At 41.6% G+C, this 21,102-nt stretch overlaps 3 protein-coding genes and 1 long non-coding RNA gene across 10 annotated transcripts in view; 2 read left to right on the top strand and 2 right to left on the bottom strand.

Annotated features, from left to right (window-relative positions):
• The window catches only part of LOC123990746 (E3 ubiquitin-protein ligase TRIM9-like), a 30,406-nt gene extending 28,409 nt beyond the window's left edge, over positions 1-1,997 (bottom strand). For all 5 annotated transcript variants that reach the window (XM_046291569.1, XM_046291570.1, XM_046291571.1 and 2 more), the window contains exon 1: positions 1,186-1,997. In XM_046291569.1, the coding sequence (XP_046147525.1) occupies positions 1,186-1,941 (756 nt within the window). In that variant the 5' untranslated portion in view covers positions 1,942-1,997. The remainder of the gene's footprint in view (positions 1-1,185) is intronic.
• A 1,412-nt stretch (positions 1,998-3,409) lies between these two features.
• Positions 3,410-6,049, bottom strand: LOC123991617 (exocyst complex component 8-like). Its single transcript, XM_046293244.1, has one exon. It carries the CDS (start codon positions 5,859-5,861, stop codon positions 3,792-3,794), a length of 2,070 nt encoding a protein of 689 aa, XP_046149200.1. The 5' UTR covers positions 5,862-6,049; the 3' UTR covers positions 3,410-3,791.
• Positions 6,050-8,147: 2,098 nt separating this feature from the next.
• Positions 8,148-13,251, top strand: LOC123991616. 3 transcript variants are annotated; one of them, XR_006830825.1, is made up of 5 exons: positions 8,148-8,301; positions 8,599-8,823; positions 10,976-11,104; positions 11,196-11,519; positions 11,638-13,251. It is a non-coding gene; the product is annotated as an uncharacterized LOC123991616 (long non-coding RNA). The 3 variants fall into 3 exon arrangements; XR_006830824.1 differs by having other exon boundaries at positions 8,546-8,823; XR_006830823.1 differs by having other exon boundaries at positions 8,148-8,823.
• Positions 13,252-14,566: 1,315 nt separating this feature from the next.
• On the top strand, positions 14,567-17,917 carry fam89a (family with sequence similarity 89 member A). The gene is made up of 3 exons (XM_046293243.1): positions 14,567-14,997; positions 15,627-15,942; positions 16,077-17,917. The coding sequence occupies exons 1-2, from the start codon at positions 14,746-14,748 to the stop codon at positions 15,885-15,887; spliced, it is 513 nt and encodes a 170-aa protein (XP_046149199.1). The 5' UTR covers positions 14,567-14,745; the 3' UTR covers positions 15,888-15,942; positions 16,077-17,917.
• The last annotated feature ends 3,185 nt before the right edge of the window (positions 17,918-21,102 follow it).

Below are 21,102 nucleotides of genomic sequence, written 5' to 3'. Positions count from 1 at the left end.
TTGGTGCAGTGGACTCATTCAAGAAGAGGTGTGAAGAGTGATAGTGCAACTTCAACAGTACAGAGATAATTTGCCACAATAGCAGACCAATACATCATGTCCTCCCCCTCTTCATCAACACATACTCCCATTCCATCTCTCTCTCTCTCGTTCGCTCACACACACACACACACACACACACACACACACACACACACACACACACACACACACACACACACACACACACACACACACACACACACACACACACACACACACACACACACACACACACACACACACAACCTGAGAAGAGCTCATTTGACCATCCCATTCTTGACAATACAGAATGTTGGCCATAAAAACACAAAATGGACAATGTACTGGTGTGTAATTGAACTCACTCAACCCCAGGAAATATATGAACTAAGCGCTTCTGCATCTTTTATTTATAGGGCTCATTACTTATACATGCTGCTTCACACTTATGTGATTTTCACAGTCCTTTTGTGGGACAGTAGGCTAGTGTGATAAAAGTGAACTGAACTCAGAGCAACCCTTCTAAACATTGAGAGTGAGTGGGAAGACGGATGCATGCTGTTTGATAAATGATGGATGGAAGGAAGGTCGCGGGGCATACAGACAGTCCCAATCATGCAAAATGTGAGATTAGTGACCCAGTTTGCTCTGAGGGTGATAAAGGCATTTCATTTAATTTGTGATAGCTGTGTAATAGCTCAATGTAATGTGTGTGTGATTGGGTACTACTCTACTATCTCTCAGTCCACATTCTGCCTTTAGAAATGCTATGCCTGGGAGGAGCAGAGCCCAGCTCTGAGTCACAGCCTCCTACTCCTCTTCACCATGTAGTGGGAGCTGAGAAAACCATGGGGAATGTTACACAGCACTGGTGACCTTTTCACAAACCAAGAGCTGTACTGTAGGCAGGGAAAATCTGGCCTAGAAACTGGAGTTTAGTAAACTGACACTAGTGAGTCAGACTTGTGGGCTCCAATTATTTATTCATCTGTGATTAGGCTATAATGTTGCTGGCTGGCTAGGCCTACTATAGGTTACCACGGATGAATTGTCCCTTACAGTAAATTGTTGGTATGATTTAAATGGCACTGATGACATCGGTGATATGATGCTGCACAGAGCAGCGGATTATGGCCAAGGCATCCCCACCACCTCCATCCTTACCTTGTGCTGTTTCCACATGGCCGCTAAAGGTTTTACATCGTGACTCCCATGCTTGCCACCCTCCAGACACTTCATGCACACTGGAGTCTTGCAGTTGATGCAGTACATGCTAAAGTTCACCGTGTCATGGTCTGCACATGTTCCCTGTTTGCGCAAGGTGGCGGTGGGCATCTGCTGTCCTCCTGCAACTGGCGATTGGGTCGGTGGCACTAATCGATGTTTGGCCAGCGGTCCACGGGAAGGGTGGCATCGCTGCTGGCAAGGTGTGCAGTAAAACACGTCACACTGCTCGCACATCACAGTGGCATCGACAGGGTTGCGGTCACATAGCTGACATTTCACGTTGGCAGAGCGGCTCTGTTGATACCGAGACACGATCGCCTCCAGTAGCCGGTTACGTGGAAAGCCCCTCAGCCCCCGCTCATCCAGAGAGACACTACGGTGACAGAGAGGACACGTTATGGAGCAGTGGCGGTGCACCAGAGTCGGAGGAAACACCCTCACCCCATTTGGAGACTTGAGGCACGGCGTGTATGATCCATAACCGCTGTCCGTTTCACTATACATGCTCATTTTGTCCATATCCAAATAATCGTAGTCCGAGTTGGAGGCACGGTTATGCGGTGGTGTTTCGCCTTCTGGGGTCTGTACAATGATATTTCGGGCGCACGCCAAACACACATTGTGCGAGCAAGGTAAAAGAATAGGATCCTTGAAAAGAGAACCGCAAACGGGGCATTTTAATTCTTCATCCATCGCGTCTTCTATTCAACGCTCCTCACACAGAACGCAAGAGCAGCAAGCACTATTTAATACTGGCAGCTCCCTTGCCCGTTTTACGCAGGCGCGCGCGAGTGGGAATTGTTGGCGTTGTAGTCCGAGTGGATCAGTTCTGCAACTGCAGCTTCACAATAAGAATTTCACGTTTATGAATAACAAAAAACTACAAACCCCCTTAATCACAGTGAGGAGCCCCAGCGTTTGTGAAAAATATGGTCATTGTAGGCTATTTACACATCGGTGATACTAAATTTGTTATTAACCAGTAGGCTGTCTTAAACCATATGGGTAGCAGATGCACCTGCCTGCACATTTCATAGGCTATTGAATGTGCAATGCATGTTGGTGGTGATTTAATTTCATTTAGATTTTCAACCTAACCGTTTAATGAAATGCTGGATACATATTCTGAAAATGTGGCACATTTTCCCAGAACGTTTCCCTTTACCTACTGATATGTAGGTCAAGCTATATCTATTCATGATTCACATGTTTTGCATATGGACCCATTGTCCTTGACAAATTGGTTGGCATCCCTGTGAGCACACTGTCAATGAAATGTCCTGTCAGGCATAATTAACTAGTCAGGACAATGTGTTCACTGGCCCTGATGTGTGCAATGCAGCAGGCTTGGAATAATTTACATCCATTGTGGCATTTTATAAATCAATTGGTCTCAGATGATCTGAGATCCAGTCAAGGAGCTGTCATTTCAAGAGTATAATTGCTTCATACAATGGGAAAAACGCCACAACATGAACAATTTATAACTAATGCTTTGTATGACACAATCCCAAATTAGACTATCAAAAAATGTACTATAGGCTCTTTGATTTAATGATGAAACATGTATTCCAATGATGCAGGAAATATGGTAGCTGTCAAGACTGTACGCCAGAATTTCTTTCTCCCCAAAATTGTCAATCATATCCATAGCAGTTATTTCAAATGGAAAATAATTGCCTATCGAAGAGCTTGTCACACAACATAATATTTATCACCTTACCCTCTGTTGTCTTTACTATGTGAATTGAGTTTGTTACAACAATAATTGAAATATTTTGAATATCCAATCCATTATCCATTTCAAAAATCCTGAGACTTACTACATGAATTTTGATGCCATGTTAGAAGAATATAATCAGTTATGATGGAAAACATTGAATATAAAACCCCTATTTTATCCAGAAATAACAAAAGGTCTTTATGAGGCTTTGTTCTGAAAATCTTCACTAGGGATATGAAAAAGATTGTATAAGAAGATTATTGTGTCAAAACAATTCCCTGCCCTCTTGATATTTTGAAAATCATAACACTCAATCGTAGGGTCAACATCCTTTTTCACCATTTGGTTCAGTAATCCTTAGAATTTCCATTGTCTTGCAGAAAGTTAATCAAACAGTAAATTAACAAATAGTTTTTTTTCATTAATTGGACAAAATTGTTATAAAGCATACACTTTTTATTTTGAAAGATCATTTTTGGGATACCATAGCGATTTTCAGAGGCGCATTCATTCAAATCAATAACATTCCTAACTGCATTAAGTTAATACATGGCGTTATGAATCAGTCATCTTATTCCAGTTAGCCTACTAATCATAATGCTATATCATCAAGCACAGGAAAAATGAGTGAAATTCTAAAACCACAAACTATATCGATGTCATTGTCTTCAACATCACATTCAACAGAAAGAATCATCACGGAATAGCCTATATGACATAGCAGAATACAGATTTCATCAGTTCTGGCCAAAGATTTGAAGTTCAACAGTGGCATCAATACAACAAAAAGTGCTGTTCACAACAGGTTATCATCCACACACTAGACCTGAGACATAGTGCTATCAGGATTGACACGAATGTGCCGTGCACTTTTTCTCAAGTCCTGTAATTGCTTAGCAGGTTTCCCCACTCCTTCCTCAAACCTCTTTTCCACCACAGGGAGGACAGTATCGTGCAGGAAGGAGGCATTTTGGAGAATGAAGGCTTTCTTCTCTGCCTCCTGTTCACACCGCAGGCTGTAATCGACATGCTGCACAGCCACAAGGATGATCTCCCTCAAGCTCTCCAGCAGGACCATGTGCAACTCTGGGAAGTAGAGCTTCAGCCCCTCCTCCAGGAAAACCATCATCTGTTTGGTGAAGGCCACGATGGTGTAGCTGAGGTTGACCCAGCAGTCATCTCCTGTATACTGATTGAAGCTGCTCATGCCACAGCTGCGCATTTCCTCCTTCAGCTTGGTCAGAGCCTCTGGAGTCATCAGGTTCATCTTCCTCCACATCTCCTCAGAGTTTCGGTGCTTAGTGGCCTCAATGATGATCTCCTTGTAGCTCTGCAGGGCTGCCTTGATGTCTTTCACCAGGAGGGACTGCAACGTGAAGGTGAGGTCCAGGCCAATTTCACTGAGCTGCTTGCAGTGCTCCTTGGCCACCTTGACACACTCAGCAGCAGTGGAGAGGCTCTCCTTGCTGTCAAACACCTGCCCACTGAAGGCATCCACAAACGTCTTCATGGATGAGCGCGACCAGACCACAAATGCAGAATAGCAGCCTGTGTTACCGGCAAAGTCCATCTCAAACTCTTTGGCCGTCTCCAGCAGGCTAGTGAAAAAGATGTTGCAGAGCTTGTGTATGTAGAGCAGAGTAGCCCCCTCAATGCGCAGCTGGCGGATGGCGGTCTGCACAGCAGCGGCTCGGTTCTTCAGGAAGAGTTCACAGGCCTTGGTGGACTGCCCCAGCCGGATTAACTGAGACACTGCCCGACGGGTCGCTTTGGGTCCCCCACGAAGGGAACGGTCAGGAGAGAGCTCAAACACCAGCACCTCCGTCAGCTGTCGGACACGCTCATCCACCTTCACCCTGAGCTCCTTCACCCTCATATTGACAGGCTGGTCCTTCAGGTACTCGTTCAGCTTGTCCAGGAGGTCCACGGCACCTTCAAAGTCCCGTTGGGCAATGCACACATCCAGGTCCTCGGGAAGCTCCTGGATCCACTCCAATCCCAGATCCACTGCCTCCTCTGAGTCAAAAGGGTTGGTCTCTTCGTCATCAAAAGGGTTGGTCGAGACCAAGACCTCTGGTCTCACAGGTGAATTTGGCAGCTCTACCTCTTCCGTCTTGTGTTTTTCCTTCGTCACTTTATTTTTCTTTGTCTCATCGAGGATCTCCAGCCACTCCTTTTTAATCTTGCTGTTCTCTGCCTGAAATATGCGGCTTTCGGGGAACATCAGGATTTTGAACATGTCCTTCATTGGGGGGTGGTCTTTCACGTTGACGATTGCAAAGCTCTCCAGATCATACAGTGCATTGTATTTGTACTTCACTGTACCGTGGCGATTCGCTAACCAGGTGGCAATAAGAAGGCAATCATTCATCAGGAAGGCATGCACTTTTTGAAGTTGTGCCATGTTGTCCACATCATATTCAACCAGGTCGCCATTGTACACTAAATACCTGCCTGGGGTGTCCATAATGTTTTTGCACCCCTCTACTTTCTCAAGCAGTGTAGTCAGTGTTCTCTGTTTCACTTCCTCTGTCTCTTTGGGGAATGCTGCCAGCATCTCCTTTGCCGTTTCATCCTTATCTGTTGAGAGCAAAGACTGGGTAATACTCTCCATGATACTCTTCTGCTCTGTCAAAATATGACTCAGTTGGTACATCTCACTCTCCAGGTACGAAATCTCTTTGGCAGTTTCGATGAACTGTCTGTAATTCTTGTAGACATTTTTCTTCAGGTTTTGAGCCGTTTCATCTGCTAGGGTCTGTATTTTTTGACGATGTTCCTGCAAATCTCTGTCGCCATCAGACTGTTGTGAGAGATGCTTGACATAATTTTGGGGGTCGAAATTAGCTGATTCCAATTGCTTGCGCAGTTTGTTCGCCTGGTCTGTCATCTCCAACGTTTTAAGGTATATTCTTCAGATTACAAAAATGTGCTAGAACAATAATAATATACTGAAATTAGGTGAGAACGACTGCTGACCAGTTTGTTCTTTTTTTAAAATTTTAGCTGCACAGTGCTAACAGTCAGGAAGATGGAAATAGGTTAACACCCAAAACGTCACGAGGCGTCCGGTGACTAGGTGGCCAACAAAATGTGTATTATGGTCAAAGACTTTCGATTATAATGGCAAGATAATCGAGTGACCACTAACAATCGAAATACATGTCGTTAAAGATGGAAGGCAGACAGAAGGTTGTGAGATCAGGTGTAACCATTATAGCCAATAAGAGGGCAGATCCTCACGTGTACAACAGGCACAATCCGATATAAATACAACACTCTTTTTGACCGCCATAGAAAATTCCTCACTTGGTCTTATTTTCGTGGACAGATTTTGGGCAGAGTAAACCCTCCCGCCTCTCCTCTCTGGTATGGTTTTAAAAATAAATGGATTGAATCAGAAAATGCATGGTGTGCTCAGTCATCGAAGTTGTATTGATATTGAGAGATCAAAATGACAGTAGAGTGTCATCACTAGTTACTTCAGCCACAAAGTCATAAACTCAGCCTATTTCTACAATTTATTTTTATTGAAATGTGATTTGTATTGATATTGAGAGATCAAAATGACAGTCAATATTAGTTTAAAAATTGTATTTTATTTCAGTGTAAGTGTTACACAAAATCCCGAGTAAATGTTTAGTTGGACAACATTTATTCGCGAGTGCTACTGTAGAGTGTCATCACTAGTTACTTCAGCCACAAAGTCATAAACTCAGCCTATTTCTACAATTTATTTTTATTGAAATGTGATTTTTAAACATAACCATAACCTCGGCCACACTGCTAACTTTATGCCTAACCCTAAATGAATGTCTGTAAAAAATAATATATATAGCCATTTTTACTTTGTGGCTGTGGTAACTAGTGAAATCTCAGTGGAAGACAACGTATCCCAGAATTCCCAAAAGCACCATAGACTGAAATTACACATATTTTGAACAAGCGAGAATTTTATGTAGTTTGTGCTGTTATCTACCTAAAAATCACCAACATTAATCTATATTTAACTTAAACTGGATATTGAGGTAAGCTTACGTAGATAACAATAATATTTATCAGACCACGATGACAGTCATCTATCTGAGTGTTGGTAAAGTAAAGCGCATTCATTAGCTCGCTAACGTTATCTAGCTAGTTAACGTTATAGGTCAACGATATTTTAGTCAGTACTACCAATCTAGCTCTACTATACTGAACAAAAATATAAACGCAACATGTAAAGTGTTGGTTCCATGTTTCATGAGCGGAAATAAAAAGATCCCCGACATTTTCCACACGCACAAAAATGTGAATTTTGTGCACAAATTTGTTTACATTTCTAATAGTGAGCATTTATCTTTTGCCGAGATAATCCATCTACCTGACAGGTGTGGCATATCAAGAAGCTAATTAAACATGATCATTACACAGGTGCACTTCGTGCTGGGGACAACTCTAAAATGTGCTTTTTTGTCACACATCACAATGCCTGCAGACGTCTCAACTTTTGAGGAAGCATGCAATTGGCATGCTGACCACAGGAATGTCCACCAGAGCTGTTGCCAGATAATTGAATGTACATTTGTCTACCATAAGATGCCTCCAATTTCGTTTTAGAGATTTTTGAAGTACTTCCAACCACAGACCACGTGTATGGGGTTGTGTGGGCAAGCAGTTTGTTGATGTCAACATTGTGAACAAGAGTGCCCCGTGGTGGTGGGTTTATGGTATGGGCAGGCATTAGCTACGGACATCGAACACAATTGCATTTTATCTTTGGCAATTTGAATGAGATACCGTGACAAGCTCCTGAAACCCATTGACTTGCCATTCATCTTACGCCAGTACCTCATGTTTCAGCATAATAATGCACTGCCCCATGTTGCAGGGATCTGTACACAATTCCGGGAAGCTGAAAATGTTTAGGATGCTCTGGATCGACATGTACCACAGCCTGTCCCAATTCCCAACAATATGTCAACTGGGCTCCCGAGTGGTGCAGCGGTCTAAGACACTGCATCTCAGTGCAAGAGGTGTCACTACAGTCCGTGGTTCGATTCCAGGCTGTATCACATCCGGCCGTGATTGGGATAGGGCGGAGCACAATTGGCCCAGCATCGTCCAGGTTTGGCCAGGGTAGGCCGTCGTTGTAAATAAGAAGTTATTGTTGTAAATAAGAAGTTGCCTAGTTCAATAAAGGTTTTAAAAAATCGATATAATATCCAGCAACTTCACACAGCCATTGAAGAGGAGTGGGACAACATTCCACAGGCCACAATCAACAGCCTGATCAACTCTATGCGAAAAAGATGTTTCGACTGCATGATGCAAATGGTGGTCAATACCAGGTACGGACTGGTTTTCTGATCCACACCCCCAACTCTTTTTTTAAAGGTATCTGTGACCAACAGATGCATATCTGTATTCCCAGTCATGTGAAATCCATAGATTAGTGCCTAATTTATTTATTTCAATTGAATGATTTCCTTCTATGAACTCTAACTCTGTAAAATCTTTGAAATTGTTGCATGTTGTGTTAATTTTTGTTCATTGTAGCTATCCATCTAACTTGAATTATCTTTTCAACACCAGTAGTTAGCTAGTTGAACATGGACAAAGATGTTGTGCTTGCCATTCAACTGCAGGAGCAGTTTGACTTCGAGGCATCCTCATACACACCAACTGATGATAACTATGGCCAAACCAGCAAAAAAATGAAAGTTGAGTCTAGCAGCAACGATGTCATTCCCTATTTATGTCCATCTTGACCTAAGTCCAGATGTGAGGGCAATGCTTCTGGAGTTCGATGACACGTTCTTCGGGGGAAAGCTCAGTGGTGTAGAAGTCAAATGGAGCCCCTGAATGATACTGTAAGTCTGAACGATTCACAGTGTTGTATCAACCATCTGATATGATAAATGTGTCTATGATTATATCTCATACATTAGATTAATGGCTGCCCATCAACTGTCAGAATTTAAAGCATGTGGGAACGTTGTCTGTCATGGCTATAACTGGTCCATGTGATTGTTTTCCTGTGGTTCATTTTCCATTATTCAATACCTGTCTCTTTATACAATCTTCAATTGTAAGTATGCAGGTGTGTGTTCTTACGAAGGAAGAGGTGGACTGTGTTTTATTTGACTCAGTGAGCCTTTACTGAAACTTAGACCCCGTTGGGATCATGCACAGGTACTTTGACTAACCAACCTGAACCTTTTCAGATGGATGGCAATTGTATAAAATACAGTTGAAGTCGGAAGTTTATATACACTTAGGTTGGAGTCATTAAAACTTGTTTTTCAACCTCCACAAATGTATTGTTAACAAACTATAGTTTTGGCAAGTTGGTTAGGACATCTACTTCGTGCATGACTCAAGTAATTTTTCCAACAATTGTTTATAGAAAGATGATTTCACTTCTAATTCACTATATCACAGTTCCAGTGGGTCAGAAGTTTACATACACTAAGTTGACTGTGCCTTTAAACAGCTTGGAAAATTCCCTAAAATTATGTCATGGCTTTAGAAGCTTCTGATAGTCTAATTGACATAATTTGAGTCAATTGGAGGTGTACCTCCCTTTGCTTGACTTCATGGGGAAATGAAGAGAAATCACCCAAGACCTCAGAAAAAATTGTAGACCTCCACAAGTCTGCTTCATCCTTGGGAGCAATTTCCAAACACTTGAAGGTACCACATTCAACTGTACAAACAATAGTACGCAAATAGTACAGGCGCATTCTGTCTCCTAGAGATGAACGTACTTTGGTGCGAAAAGTGCATATCAAACCCAGAACAACAGCAAAGGACCTTGTGAAGATGCTGGTAGAAACAGGTACAAAATTATCTATATTCACACTAAATATCGAGTCCTATATTGACATAACCTGAAAGGCCACTCAGCAAGGAAGAAGCCACTGCTCCAAAACCACAATATAAAAGCCAGACTACAGTTTGCAACTGCACATGGGGACAAAGATCGTACTTTTTGGAGAAATGTCCTCTGGTCTGATGAAACAAAAAATTTAACTGTTTGGCCATAATGACCATCGTTATGTTTGGAGGAAAAAGGGGGAGGCTTGCAAGCCGAAGAACACCATTCCAACCGTGAAGCACGGGGGTGGCAGCATCATGTTGTGGGGGTGCTTTGCTTCAGGAGGGACTGGTGCACTTCACAAAATAGATGGCATCATGAGGTAGGAAAATTATATGGATATATAGAAGCAACATCTCAAGACATCAGTCAGGAATGTAAAGCTTGGTCGCAAATTGGTCTTCCAAATGGACAATGATCACAAGCATACTTCCAATTTGTAAGTCGCTCTGGATAAGAGCGTCTGCTAAATGACTTAAATGTAATGTAAATGTCCAAAGTTGTTGCAAAATGGCTTAAGGACAACAAAGTCAAGGTATTGGAGTGGCCATCACAAAGCCCTGACCTCAATCCTATAGACAATGTGTGAGCATAACGGAAAAAGCATGTGCGAATAAGGAGGCCTAGAAACCTGACTCAGTTACACCAGCTCTGTCAGGGTGAATGAGCCAAAATTCACTCAACTTATTGTGGGAAGCTTGTGGAAGGCTACCCGAAATGTTTGACCCAAGTTAAACAATTTAAAGGCAATGCTACCAAATACTAATTGTGACCAACAGATGCATATCTGTATTCCCAGTCATGTGAAATCCATAGATTAGGGCCTAATTTATTTATTTCAATTAAATTATTTCCTTATATGAACTCTAACTCTGTAAAATGTGATGGAAGAAATAAAAGCTGAAATAAATAATTCTCTCTACTATTATTCTGACATTTCACATTCTTAAAATAAGGTGGTGATCCTAACTGACCTAAGACAGGGCATTTTTACTATGATTAAATGTCAGGAATTGTGAAAACTGAGTTTAAATGTAGTTGGCTAAGGTCTATGTAAACTTCCGACTTCAACTGTATAACGTAAGCAAAGTAGCTGATGTAATTTCTTCAGTATAACATAACGTGGAAATAACCTGTTATTCCAGACACTTCTGCATGAGATAATCCATGCACTGCTCTTCGTGACTTAGAACAACAGAGGTCATGATGGGCATGGACCTGAGTTCTGCAAGCACATGGAAAGAATCAACCATACCGCTGGAACTGAAATCGCAGTAAGTTATGCTGGGTGTCCCATCAATGTCAACTGTCAGTGTACTTTGTGTTAATATGTCTCTGAATCCTGAATCAACTGTGTTCCACCAGGTCTATCACACTTTCCATGATGAAGTGGATCTCTACCGTCCGCACTGATGACGGTGTGATGGGCCCTGTCAGACTCGTAAGCCCTACTTTGGATATGTGAAGAGGGTAATGAACCGTGCCCCCTCAGCCCAAGACACATTGTGGGGGGGGGGGGTCACCTATGCTCCTGTGGGGGCACCTATACAAAGGTCAAGTAGCCAGAGGGTTATGGAAAGAAAGTAAAAAAGACAGACAACAGCCAAGGCAAGACAGACACCAGCAAAGACAAGAAGCCTACAGACAAGCCCACAAGCAAGTGCAAAGCTTCCAGCACATCTACTGTAGGTAATAATGTATTTTAATCTTTTAATGAGTGCTGAGAGCAGTAATATTATTTGCAATTCAAAATATGGCTTTGTTAATGTGTCTTCGTGAATCTATGAACCCTATGTTTTGGTCTCAGGCTCTGGATTACAGGATATAAGGAATATCATTCCATTCAGTGACAAAGGTTTTTTGCTTGGAGGGAGTTCACAGCCACCATCATCAACTCAAAAACCTCTTGTCAACAGTCCCACAAAACCTCTCAATACTCCTGTGTCTCCCAGACCTGTACTGTCTCCTACACCTCAGGCATCAGCTAAAGGAATCAACTCACCTGAACGGCCAGGTCTGATTATCCCACAGAAGAAGGGGAGCACCACAACCTACATAGCAGGGGTAGCCCATGGTTCCTTCAGAGGACAGAAACCACCAAAAATGTCAGCAAAACCAAGGCATTTTTAAACATCAATGGTTCACCTGCTAGGGTTTACAAACCCAACAGCACTGTGACCAAGCCACATAGTGACTCCTCAGATGCTTTAAAGACCAAACAAAGTTTTGTCCAAGGCCTTGTTAATGCCAGTGGCTGGAAGTCTGGAACTGCAGCTAGTGCTAGTACCTCCACGGTCTCAAAACCAGCAGCTGAGACCAAAATGGCATCTTCATCTGTGGGTGGTTTGAACTTTGGGAAACCAGCCAAAAACTGCCATTTCCTCAGATACCAGACAGCCATTTCTCTGGTGTCCCGGCCGCATCAAAACCTGGGTCCCCCGAGCCTTACCATTCCAACTATTTTGAAGGCCCTGAAAATCCTAGTAGAGTCAACATTCCAGTTTCTAGGAAGAGGCCTTGGGAAGATTAAACTTCTGCTCACATCTTTGACCATCAACGTCTAGGTGTACAACGGAGGACAAAGCAGCCCCTTCTGCAGTTCAGAACAGCACTGCCAGCTCTGCAAGCCTTAATGTGACCGTCAGCGGCCCAGTATGCCAAGCCAAGGTGCAAGAGTCAATAATCAATGCACATTTAGATTCCTGTCTCTCATGAGAACGGAAACGTGAGCTGAAATCCCAGCAACCATTTTATATTGCAAAGCTTTTAACAAATCTCAGCATAGGTGAAGTTTTAGAGTTTGTTTCCTTGAATTCAAAGCCAATTTTGCTTATAAGTTTAAATGTACTTTCTATCTCATGTAGGACTGCTGTAAGAGATACAGGTTTGAAGTTTTCCAGTTTGACTTTTGCTTGCATCTACTATGTCTTGTAGCCCATTGTTCAATTGTGAAATTCTAACTCAAACTATCCAAATGTTTTAGCGTTGGAAATGTCCTCTCTTAGGAAGAATTGATTTAATTGGTACCACTTCTACTTGATGGCTCAAGGCAATATTGCTATGACATAGGCAATTTATATAGTTGCTGCGGTCTTGAATTTGGAATATGTCTGTCTGGTATGCTGATCTGGTATTATAACATTTCACACATGCTTGCTATTCACTGGTATTAATTTTATTTAAATAATAAAATGTTCTTACAATACCCTAAGTATCATCTGGCTGAATGTGCCTTTTCATAGTCCTCCTCAATGTCCGACTACAATGGTAGACTAATGGAAATCAATAAGAGTCTCAAGTACCCTTTCATCATATCACTAAACTAATTCAATTGACTTAAAAATGACATAATTCTCGGACACATATACTTCAACACCCATACATGCTCAGATGCTTTTGAATAGATTTCCTGCCTCCCCAAGGGTGTTGACCACCGATGAGAAATGTCTGTTGATTCACATTCAAAGAGTGCAGGATGGTTTCATGAGGACGTAACTAAGAGAGCAATGACAGTTTCCGTAAAGACAAACTTATTGTGCAATTTAATACCGATAGTGCTCTTTTCAACTATTTGAGTCTGGTATCACATGCATCGAGGAATGTTTATCCTAGAATAAAACCAAGGAATATGTTATTTAGGGAAGGAAAGTGCAGGGGCAGTGGGGTGAGCTAAATGTCATAGAAGAGAGGAAGGCAGCGGAGTTCAAGGAGTCAGACCAACAATAAGACTGTGTCACAACTTCTGCTCCTCCTGACCTGCAAGATACTGAGAACCCTGTTTTCTCTAGTCTGTATTTAATGTTTCCTCAGGGGTAAACTGACAATCCTTTCAGCTTGAGTGCAGTGAAAAGGCACCAGCACTCATGATGATTATGAAGGCTGTATGAGGTAGTCACTAACTGTCCTTGTCTTGACTACACAATTTAAAAACTAATTTTGAGTTCATTTCAACTCATATTAATGCAATGCCAATTCATATAAAATAATATGTTTTAACTGAGGGAATACATGCATTCTTTAGTTTTTCACATTTAAAGTTACGCATGTCAGTTGTTGAGACCTTGCTTTTTCAATTACATCTGCCATTTTTTAGGTCCTATGTGCCTCTGTGGGTTGGGCTTCATCTCTTTGTTGAGGGTCTGTTGTTAGTGAAGAAGGACCATGGATGGAAAGCCCACCATCTGTCCTTCATACTGACACCTTTGTTCTGCAGACACATACTTGTCATGATGACCTCACCCACACTCAGTAATGCCTGTTGTACTATTCTCAGTCAATGGTATTCATGTTGCACATGTCAAGTTTGTTTCTTTTCCAAGTGTTCCTTTATCCTAAAGAAAATAAGCTTGAGAATTTCAATTTGATAAAATGGTGAATGATGGCTATTTGGTTCATTATAACTGTCTTCATAATAAATCATCCCACTTAATGTAGAGCTGTTATTTACTTCAGGAATAATGCCGCGTTCATGCGCGAGTCTGAACTAGGAAATTCGGACATTTCCGACTTGCTAACTGGTTGAATGCTGCACGTAACGACAACCAGTTTGTAAATCGTACTTTTCCAGGTTTCCTAGTTCCGACTAGTTCTTCAACGCAGCATACGCCGCATGGATTAGATAGGACCGTCACTCGAACGAACGAAAAACACTGGTATTTAGGTTATGAATATTCAACCTCCCTTTCCTGTCCGTCACTGCGGGTAACGCCCAATCAGCCTCGAACTGTGTTAAAGGGACAGGAAGTGCGAGTTAGCCAGAGCTCGAAAGGAGAAGATTACTGCTGTCTGGTGTCAACGACTGTTGCATGTTGTTTGTCGGAGATGTGCTTTTCATTCCCGAATGTGGTGATTTATAACGACTAAAACTGAAAGTACTGTATTTGTTTGAGTGAGAGGGGGAAAAAAAAGTTTAACGATGAACGGTAAATCTGCGAATGGCACAGCGGGCGGAACACTGGCCTCCATTGAGGGGCTACCCCCACTGCCAAAGAGCCTAAGCGGCTTGCTGAATTCAAGTGGCGGGTCTTGGAGAGAGATGGAGAGGATGTATGCAAAGAAAACCATGATCCAAGACGACCTTAGCCGTGGGCGAAACAATTCCGACAATCTGCTTGCAAATAAACCGGCCAATCTTGATGCGGCTTTAGCACTCCTCCGAAAAGAAATGGTAAGAAGTGAAGGGGAGGTGAACAATATATGATCGCAAACAGAATCGTGGGGGGTTCCTTTATGAGGTGAAATGAGAGTAACAGCTGTTCTGACAATCAAGAAATCACTTCGTTACTGTTAATTACTTCATGGTCTAATTAGTATCCCAGCTCTTATGGTCGGCGTTAACACGTAAACCAACAATTTTACGCTGGCAGTTGCCAATGTATGTGTTAACATTTGCAACGTTAGCTAGTAACGGTGCCACAACAATGGCACATTTATACATTGTTGCTTGTAGAATTTGATAGCCTACATTTATACCATGGCAGTTCTGCCAGTTTGGTTTAATTTGAAAGCCTACACAAGCTATACTCCATTGATTTGTGTGAAGAGGATTATGAGTATCTCTTTAAAAGTTTACAAATCAAACTTTTTCAGCCTCACTGTAGGCCTATCCTCCGTTGGGATTAATATTTGAACCCATAAAATGTTTCTGCTTAATTAAGAGAGAAAGAAATTATAGTTAAAGGCATGAAGCACCTCTGCCAATGTTTGTCTAATTGCTAACGGTTAGGCATAAGTATAGTATCAAGCACCTGTTTGGGAGGTCTTAAAATAATTCTGGGGTCATTTTTATCTTTCCAGGTGGGATTGCGTCAGCAGGATATGTCTTTGCTGTGTCAGCTCTGGTCCCTCCATGAGTCAATCCAAGAGTACAAAGGCAGTTGCCAGGATCTCAGCGCCGGGCATGGGATAGAGAACGGCTACTTTGACGAAGATGATGAATACTACCAGGAGACCAGCACAACACCAACTGACCAACCGGAGGGAAGTGAGGCAACATCTCCCAAAAATGGGACAAGCAAGGATTCCTGGCTACAAGACTCTTTTCACATCACCATTTGAGTGACCCAAGAGCTGAGCTGTTTGCTCCTCAGCTTGACTCTACACGTTTGAGGCAATATCAAATCAAATCAAATCAAATCAAATTTATTTATATAGCCCTTTGTACATCAGCTGATATCTCAAAGTGCTGTACAGAAACCCAGCCTAAAACCCCAAACAGCAAACAATGCAGGTGTAAAAGCACGTAAAATATGCTTTTTTATAAAGAACTGTGCCATGCATTGAGTTTTGCTGGCTTATAGTCCTTTTTCAGCAGACTTTTTTTTCATATAAATATATACAGAAATTAATTATTTATTATGAATGTTTTTTCCCTTATTACTATGGACATTTAGAGTTTTCTATGATTGGGTAGTATGTACTTCCAAGCTCCTTGTCATCTTCACAATGTTTACAGGGTTGAAATCCCAGACACCGGGACAGTCTTGATAAACAAAATGGATGGGATTCCTGTCCCTGCAATCAGGGGAGGAAATCAACTTTTAGATGGCATGTAGTGGCAGCTGTGACTGGTTTGTGTTGTTGCATAGGCTGGACAAAAGTATAAAATGCTGGAAATTGCTTACTTCTGGAAGGGTTTAAAAAAACAGGGGTAAGTAAAGCATGTGCTTCTCAGAAGCCCTGTTTATGGTGTGCAGACACCAGACTGTGCTTCCTTTCATAATGTGCTGTGGCTCCATACCTTTTCAGTTAATAGTTGTTCAATGAGACTGGGAAGTCTGCATTGTTGAATTAAGTACAGTTGCTTCCATAAACCTTGTTTTCAATTAACTCAATACAGGGTACCCATTATGAAGTCCAAGTATGTTGACCCCACTATGACATGCATTTAGTGCACGTATGGCAATGTTGACTAGTCTCCCATAGCCAACTGACCCCTATCTTGAGTTTCTATGCGCACTCAACATTTAATAGCATAGACCGTATCAAAATTATTTAAGCTAGAAATGCATTCTTTAACTTTGACAATTTTGTGTGTAAACTGGTCCACAATTCATGTGCTTCTGGTACGTAAAACCAAAGAGTATATTTGATGCTCATTTGCTGTAATGTATTTGGTTTTAGGTAAGATGCTGTAAAATGCAATGCTCTTCCTGATGCATCTAGTCTGTTTACTCTCCGAACAATATATCAAGAATGTTTGGTAATACAGGTGGTTGATCTGTTAAGTGTTTTCTTCACTGATTTAATGCAATTGAACAATATACACATCAGAGGACGATTGGAGGTCATTAACAGCATGCTTTCAAAATGGGGAGTTGAAAGAATGTTCACGGTACCTTCTATGCCTCAATGTGAGTGATCATGTACTGAGTTTCTACCTCCAGCTTCACTGTAAATGTATAAAACCGCCACCAGCTGCAAATTGAAAATCTGTATTTAAACAGAATACTTAATCTCCATTTAGTGCCTTTTTTGGTCTCAGACCTTGGTTATTGTTGTCTGTCCCTTCAACTCACAGCACTTTTCTCAACCTGGTCATGTCTTTTTGACAGTCTCATGGCAAACATGTTGTGCACTGCATATGTAACTCCAGTTACTAGTTCAATTCCCACCTAAAAGGAAACCTTATGTTCACCAGTGTCAATCCAAATATGAAATGTACATGAGCATCCTGATTACTTCCTTTTTCATGTGGCAATATCCAGATGGATATTGTCTTGATTTCATCCAATCAGAAAGCTGTGTTCTTGTACCACAGTTCATCTCAAGTTGTCTCTGAATTGAAATCTACAGACCTAAAGGAGTCAATATAGGCATCAAGGCAGGAAAATTAAACATTGATTTCAGTCTAGTGGCAAGGTCAAGGTAGATGAATCTGTCATCAAAGGAATAATATATGAATTTCATCTATGAATCTGGAGGATTTAAAAATATATTGTGTTCCTTCAGATACAAAACTCTGTGTATTTTGTATCCATTCCTCACGTTATTTTTCAGCGAATGACCATACTACTGTTTTTGGAAGATTGTTGTTATGCTCATGTGATAGCTATACTTATGGATTTAATAAAATGACTCGATACTCCGATTTGTGTGTTATTCCTGCATGAAACTCATTCAATGAGGCAGCTGAACACAACTCTACTGTGTAGCTCTAAAATTAGCTTTGGCTTTACGGGTCAGCACTCACCACTTTTAAAGTGTATTGATCAACTTTAGATCATTGCACTTCCTAATAGTAAATTTAAATAGTTTAGTTTTATAGCTGCTATAGAGACATCCTTTGTGTTTTGGAGAATTGTTCACAACTTATGCTGTTCATTTTAATCTCTTATTCAAAAGAGGCATCCCTGAAGTTGCTATATAATTTACATCTAAACTCGTGAAAAAAGCGTCTCTTTTTCAGGACCATGTCTTTCAAAGATAGTTTGTAAAAATCCAAATAACTTCACAGATCTTCATTGCAGAGAGTTTAAACACTGCTTCCCATGCTTGTTCAATGAACCATAAACAATTAATGAACATGCACCTGTGGAACGGTCGTTAAGACACTAACAGCTTACAGGTCACAGTTATGAAAACTTAGGACACTAAAGAGGCCTTTCTGCTGAGTGAAAAATACCAAAAGAAAGATGCCCAGGGTCCCTGCTCATCTGCGTGAACGTGCCTTAGGCATGATGCAAGGAGGCATGAGGACTGCAGATGTGGCCAGGGCAATAAATAGCAATGTCTGTACGGTGAGATCCCTAAGACAGCGCTACAGGGAGACAGGACGGACAGCTGATTGTCCTCGCAGTGGCAGACCACGTGTAACAACTGTACAGGATCGGTACATCCGAACAACAACTGCCCGAGTTACACCAAGAATGCATAATCCATTCATCAGTCCTCAGACTGTCCGCAATAGGCTAAAAGAGGCTGGACTGAGGGCTTGTAGGCCTGTTGTAAAGGCAGGTCCACCGGCAACAACGTTGCCTATGGGCACAAGCCCACCATAGCTGGACTAGACAGGACTGGCAAAAAGTGCTCTTACTGACGAGTTGCGGTTCTGTCTCACCAGGGGTGATGGTCGGATTCGCGTTTATTGTCGAAGGAATGAGCGTTACACCGAGGCCTGTACTCTGGAGCGGGATCGATTTGGAGGTGGAGGGTCCGTCATGGTCTGGAGCGGTGTGTCACAGCATCATCAGTCTGAGTTTGTTGTCATTGCAGGCAATCTCAATGCTGTGCGTTACAGGGAAGACATCCTCCTCCCTCATGTGATACCCTTCCTGCAGGCTCATCCTGACTGCTCCAGACTGCTCGTTCTGTGCGTGATTTCCTGCAAGACAGGAATGTCAGTGTTCTGCCATGGCCAGCGAAGAGCCCGGATCTCAATCCCATTGAGCACATCTGGAACCTGTTGGATCAGAATGTGAGGGCTAGGGCCATTCCCCCCAGAAATGTCTGGGAACTTGCAGGTGCCTTGGTGGAAGAGTGGGGTAACATCTCACAGCAAGAACTGGCAAATCTGGTGCAGTCCATGAGGAGATGCACTGCAGTACTTAATGCAGCTGTTGGCCACACCAGTTACTGACTATTACTTTTGATTTCACTCCCCCTTTGTTCAGGGACGCATTATTCAATTTTTGTTAGTCACTGTCTGTGGAACTTGTTCAGTTTATGCCTCAGTTGTTGAATCTTGTTATGTTCATTCAAATATTTATACATTTGCTGAAAATAAATGCAGTTGACAGTGAGAGGATGTTTATTTTTTTGCTGAGTTTATATGTACAGCTGAAGGTAACATTGTTATTGTCTCATACTGAAAACTAAGAAGCAAAGCTTCTGGAATTTGCAGTTTAGGTGAAGTAGAGAGCTATTGCACAATATGGCTATGTAAGTGTTTTCTTATCAGGTCAAGGCTCCGTAGACAAGTCATGTGATCAACACTGGTGGACCCTCAGATAGTTACCCTGTTACTGTATCTTCTCACAGACAGAGAGCAACGGTCAACCATCATTATAAAGCAACCAATCCGGCTGGGCAGCTAAAATTAAGGCAGATCTGAATGAATCCCCTCTTCACACACTCACACTTCATACACCAGCGTGTGTCCCTTAGAGTACAATATGAGCTACTTGTATTCAAAGGAGAAGTAGGGGTAAATATTGACTAGCATGAAGTGCCCTTTTGGCAGTGGTGGAAAAAGTACCCAGTTTTCCTACTTGAGTAAAAGTAAAGATACCCTAATTGAAAATGACTCAAGTAAAAGTGAAAGTCACCCAGTAAAATCCTACTTGAGTAAAAGTTTTAAAGTATTTGGTTTTAAATATTTAAGTATCAAAAGTAAATGTAATTGCTCAAATATACTTAAGTATCAAAAGGAAAAGTATAAATCATTTCAAATTCCTTATATTAAGTAAACCAGACAGCACCATTTCTTATTTTTTAAAGTTACGGATAGCCAGGGTCACGCTCCAACAGTCAGACATAATTTACAAACGAAGCATTTTTGTTTAGTGAGTCCGCCAGATCAGAGGCAGTAGGGATGACCAGGGATGTTCTCGTGATAAGTGTGTGAATTAAACAATTTTCCTGTCCTGCTAAGCATTCAAAATGTATCAAGTACTTTTGGGTTTCAGGAAAATGTATGGACTAGAAAGTAGGTAATTTTCTTTAGGAATGTAGTGAAGTGAAAGTAAAAGTTGTCAAAAATATAAATAGTAAAGTAAAGTACAGATACCCCAAAAATAGACTTCAGTAATACTTTCAAGTATTTTTACTTAAGTACTTTACACCACTGCCTTTTGGAATGCAGCCTGTAGTGAACATGCCTCTGTGCTGGGCTGAGCACCTGTTTAAGAGATTGTGGTAGATTAACATAATCTTGATTGAAAGCAAATCCAAGGTATGTGTAATTCTGCCGCTGGGGTGGGACAGTTTACAACACAAGCAATGGGCTATGTACAACTGGGCTGTGCCAACATTCATAGACCACAAACACACTGCTCACCACAAATCTTGAGCAATTAATGGGAAATAACACCAATAAATTCCCTTGGTTCTGCTAACGCCAGAAAACTAATACAGCTCAGGAATTTTCAGATGTATCCTTGAAGTTTGGTTTTATTCAGAAATATGATGAACACAAAACTAAAAACATCAAACAATTGTTGATGAACACTTACATTACTGGCAATCAAATATGGTGTGATTAGAAGCACATATGACCTTTATTGTGTCAACAGATGTGCTGTCTGAAACCTTGGTTAACTTGTCCAGAGGGTTT

Source organism: Oncorhynchus gorbuscha, linkage group LG12, assembly GCF_021184085.1.
Source record: "Oncorhynchus gorbuscha isolate QuinsamMale2020 ecotype Even-year linkage group LG12, OgorEven_v1.0, whole genome shotgun sequence".
In the NCBI taxonomy this organism is placed as follows: Eukaryota; Metazoa; Chordata; class Actinopteri; order Salmoniformes; family Salmonidae; genus Oncorhynchus; species Oncorhynchus gorbuscha.
This window is presented reverse-complemented; position numbering and strand designations above follow the sequence as displayed.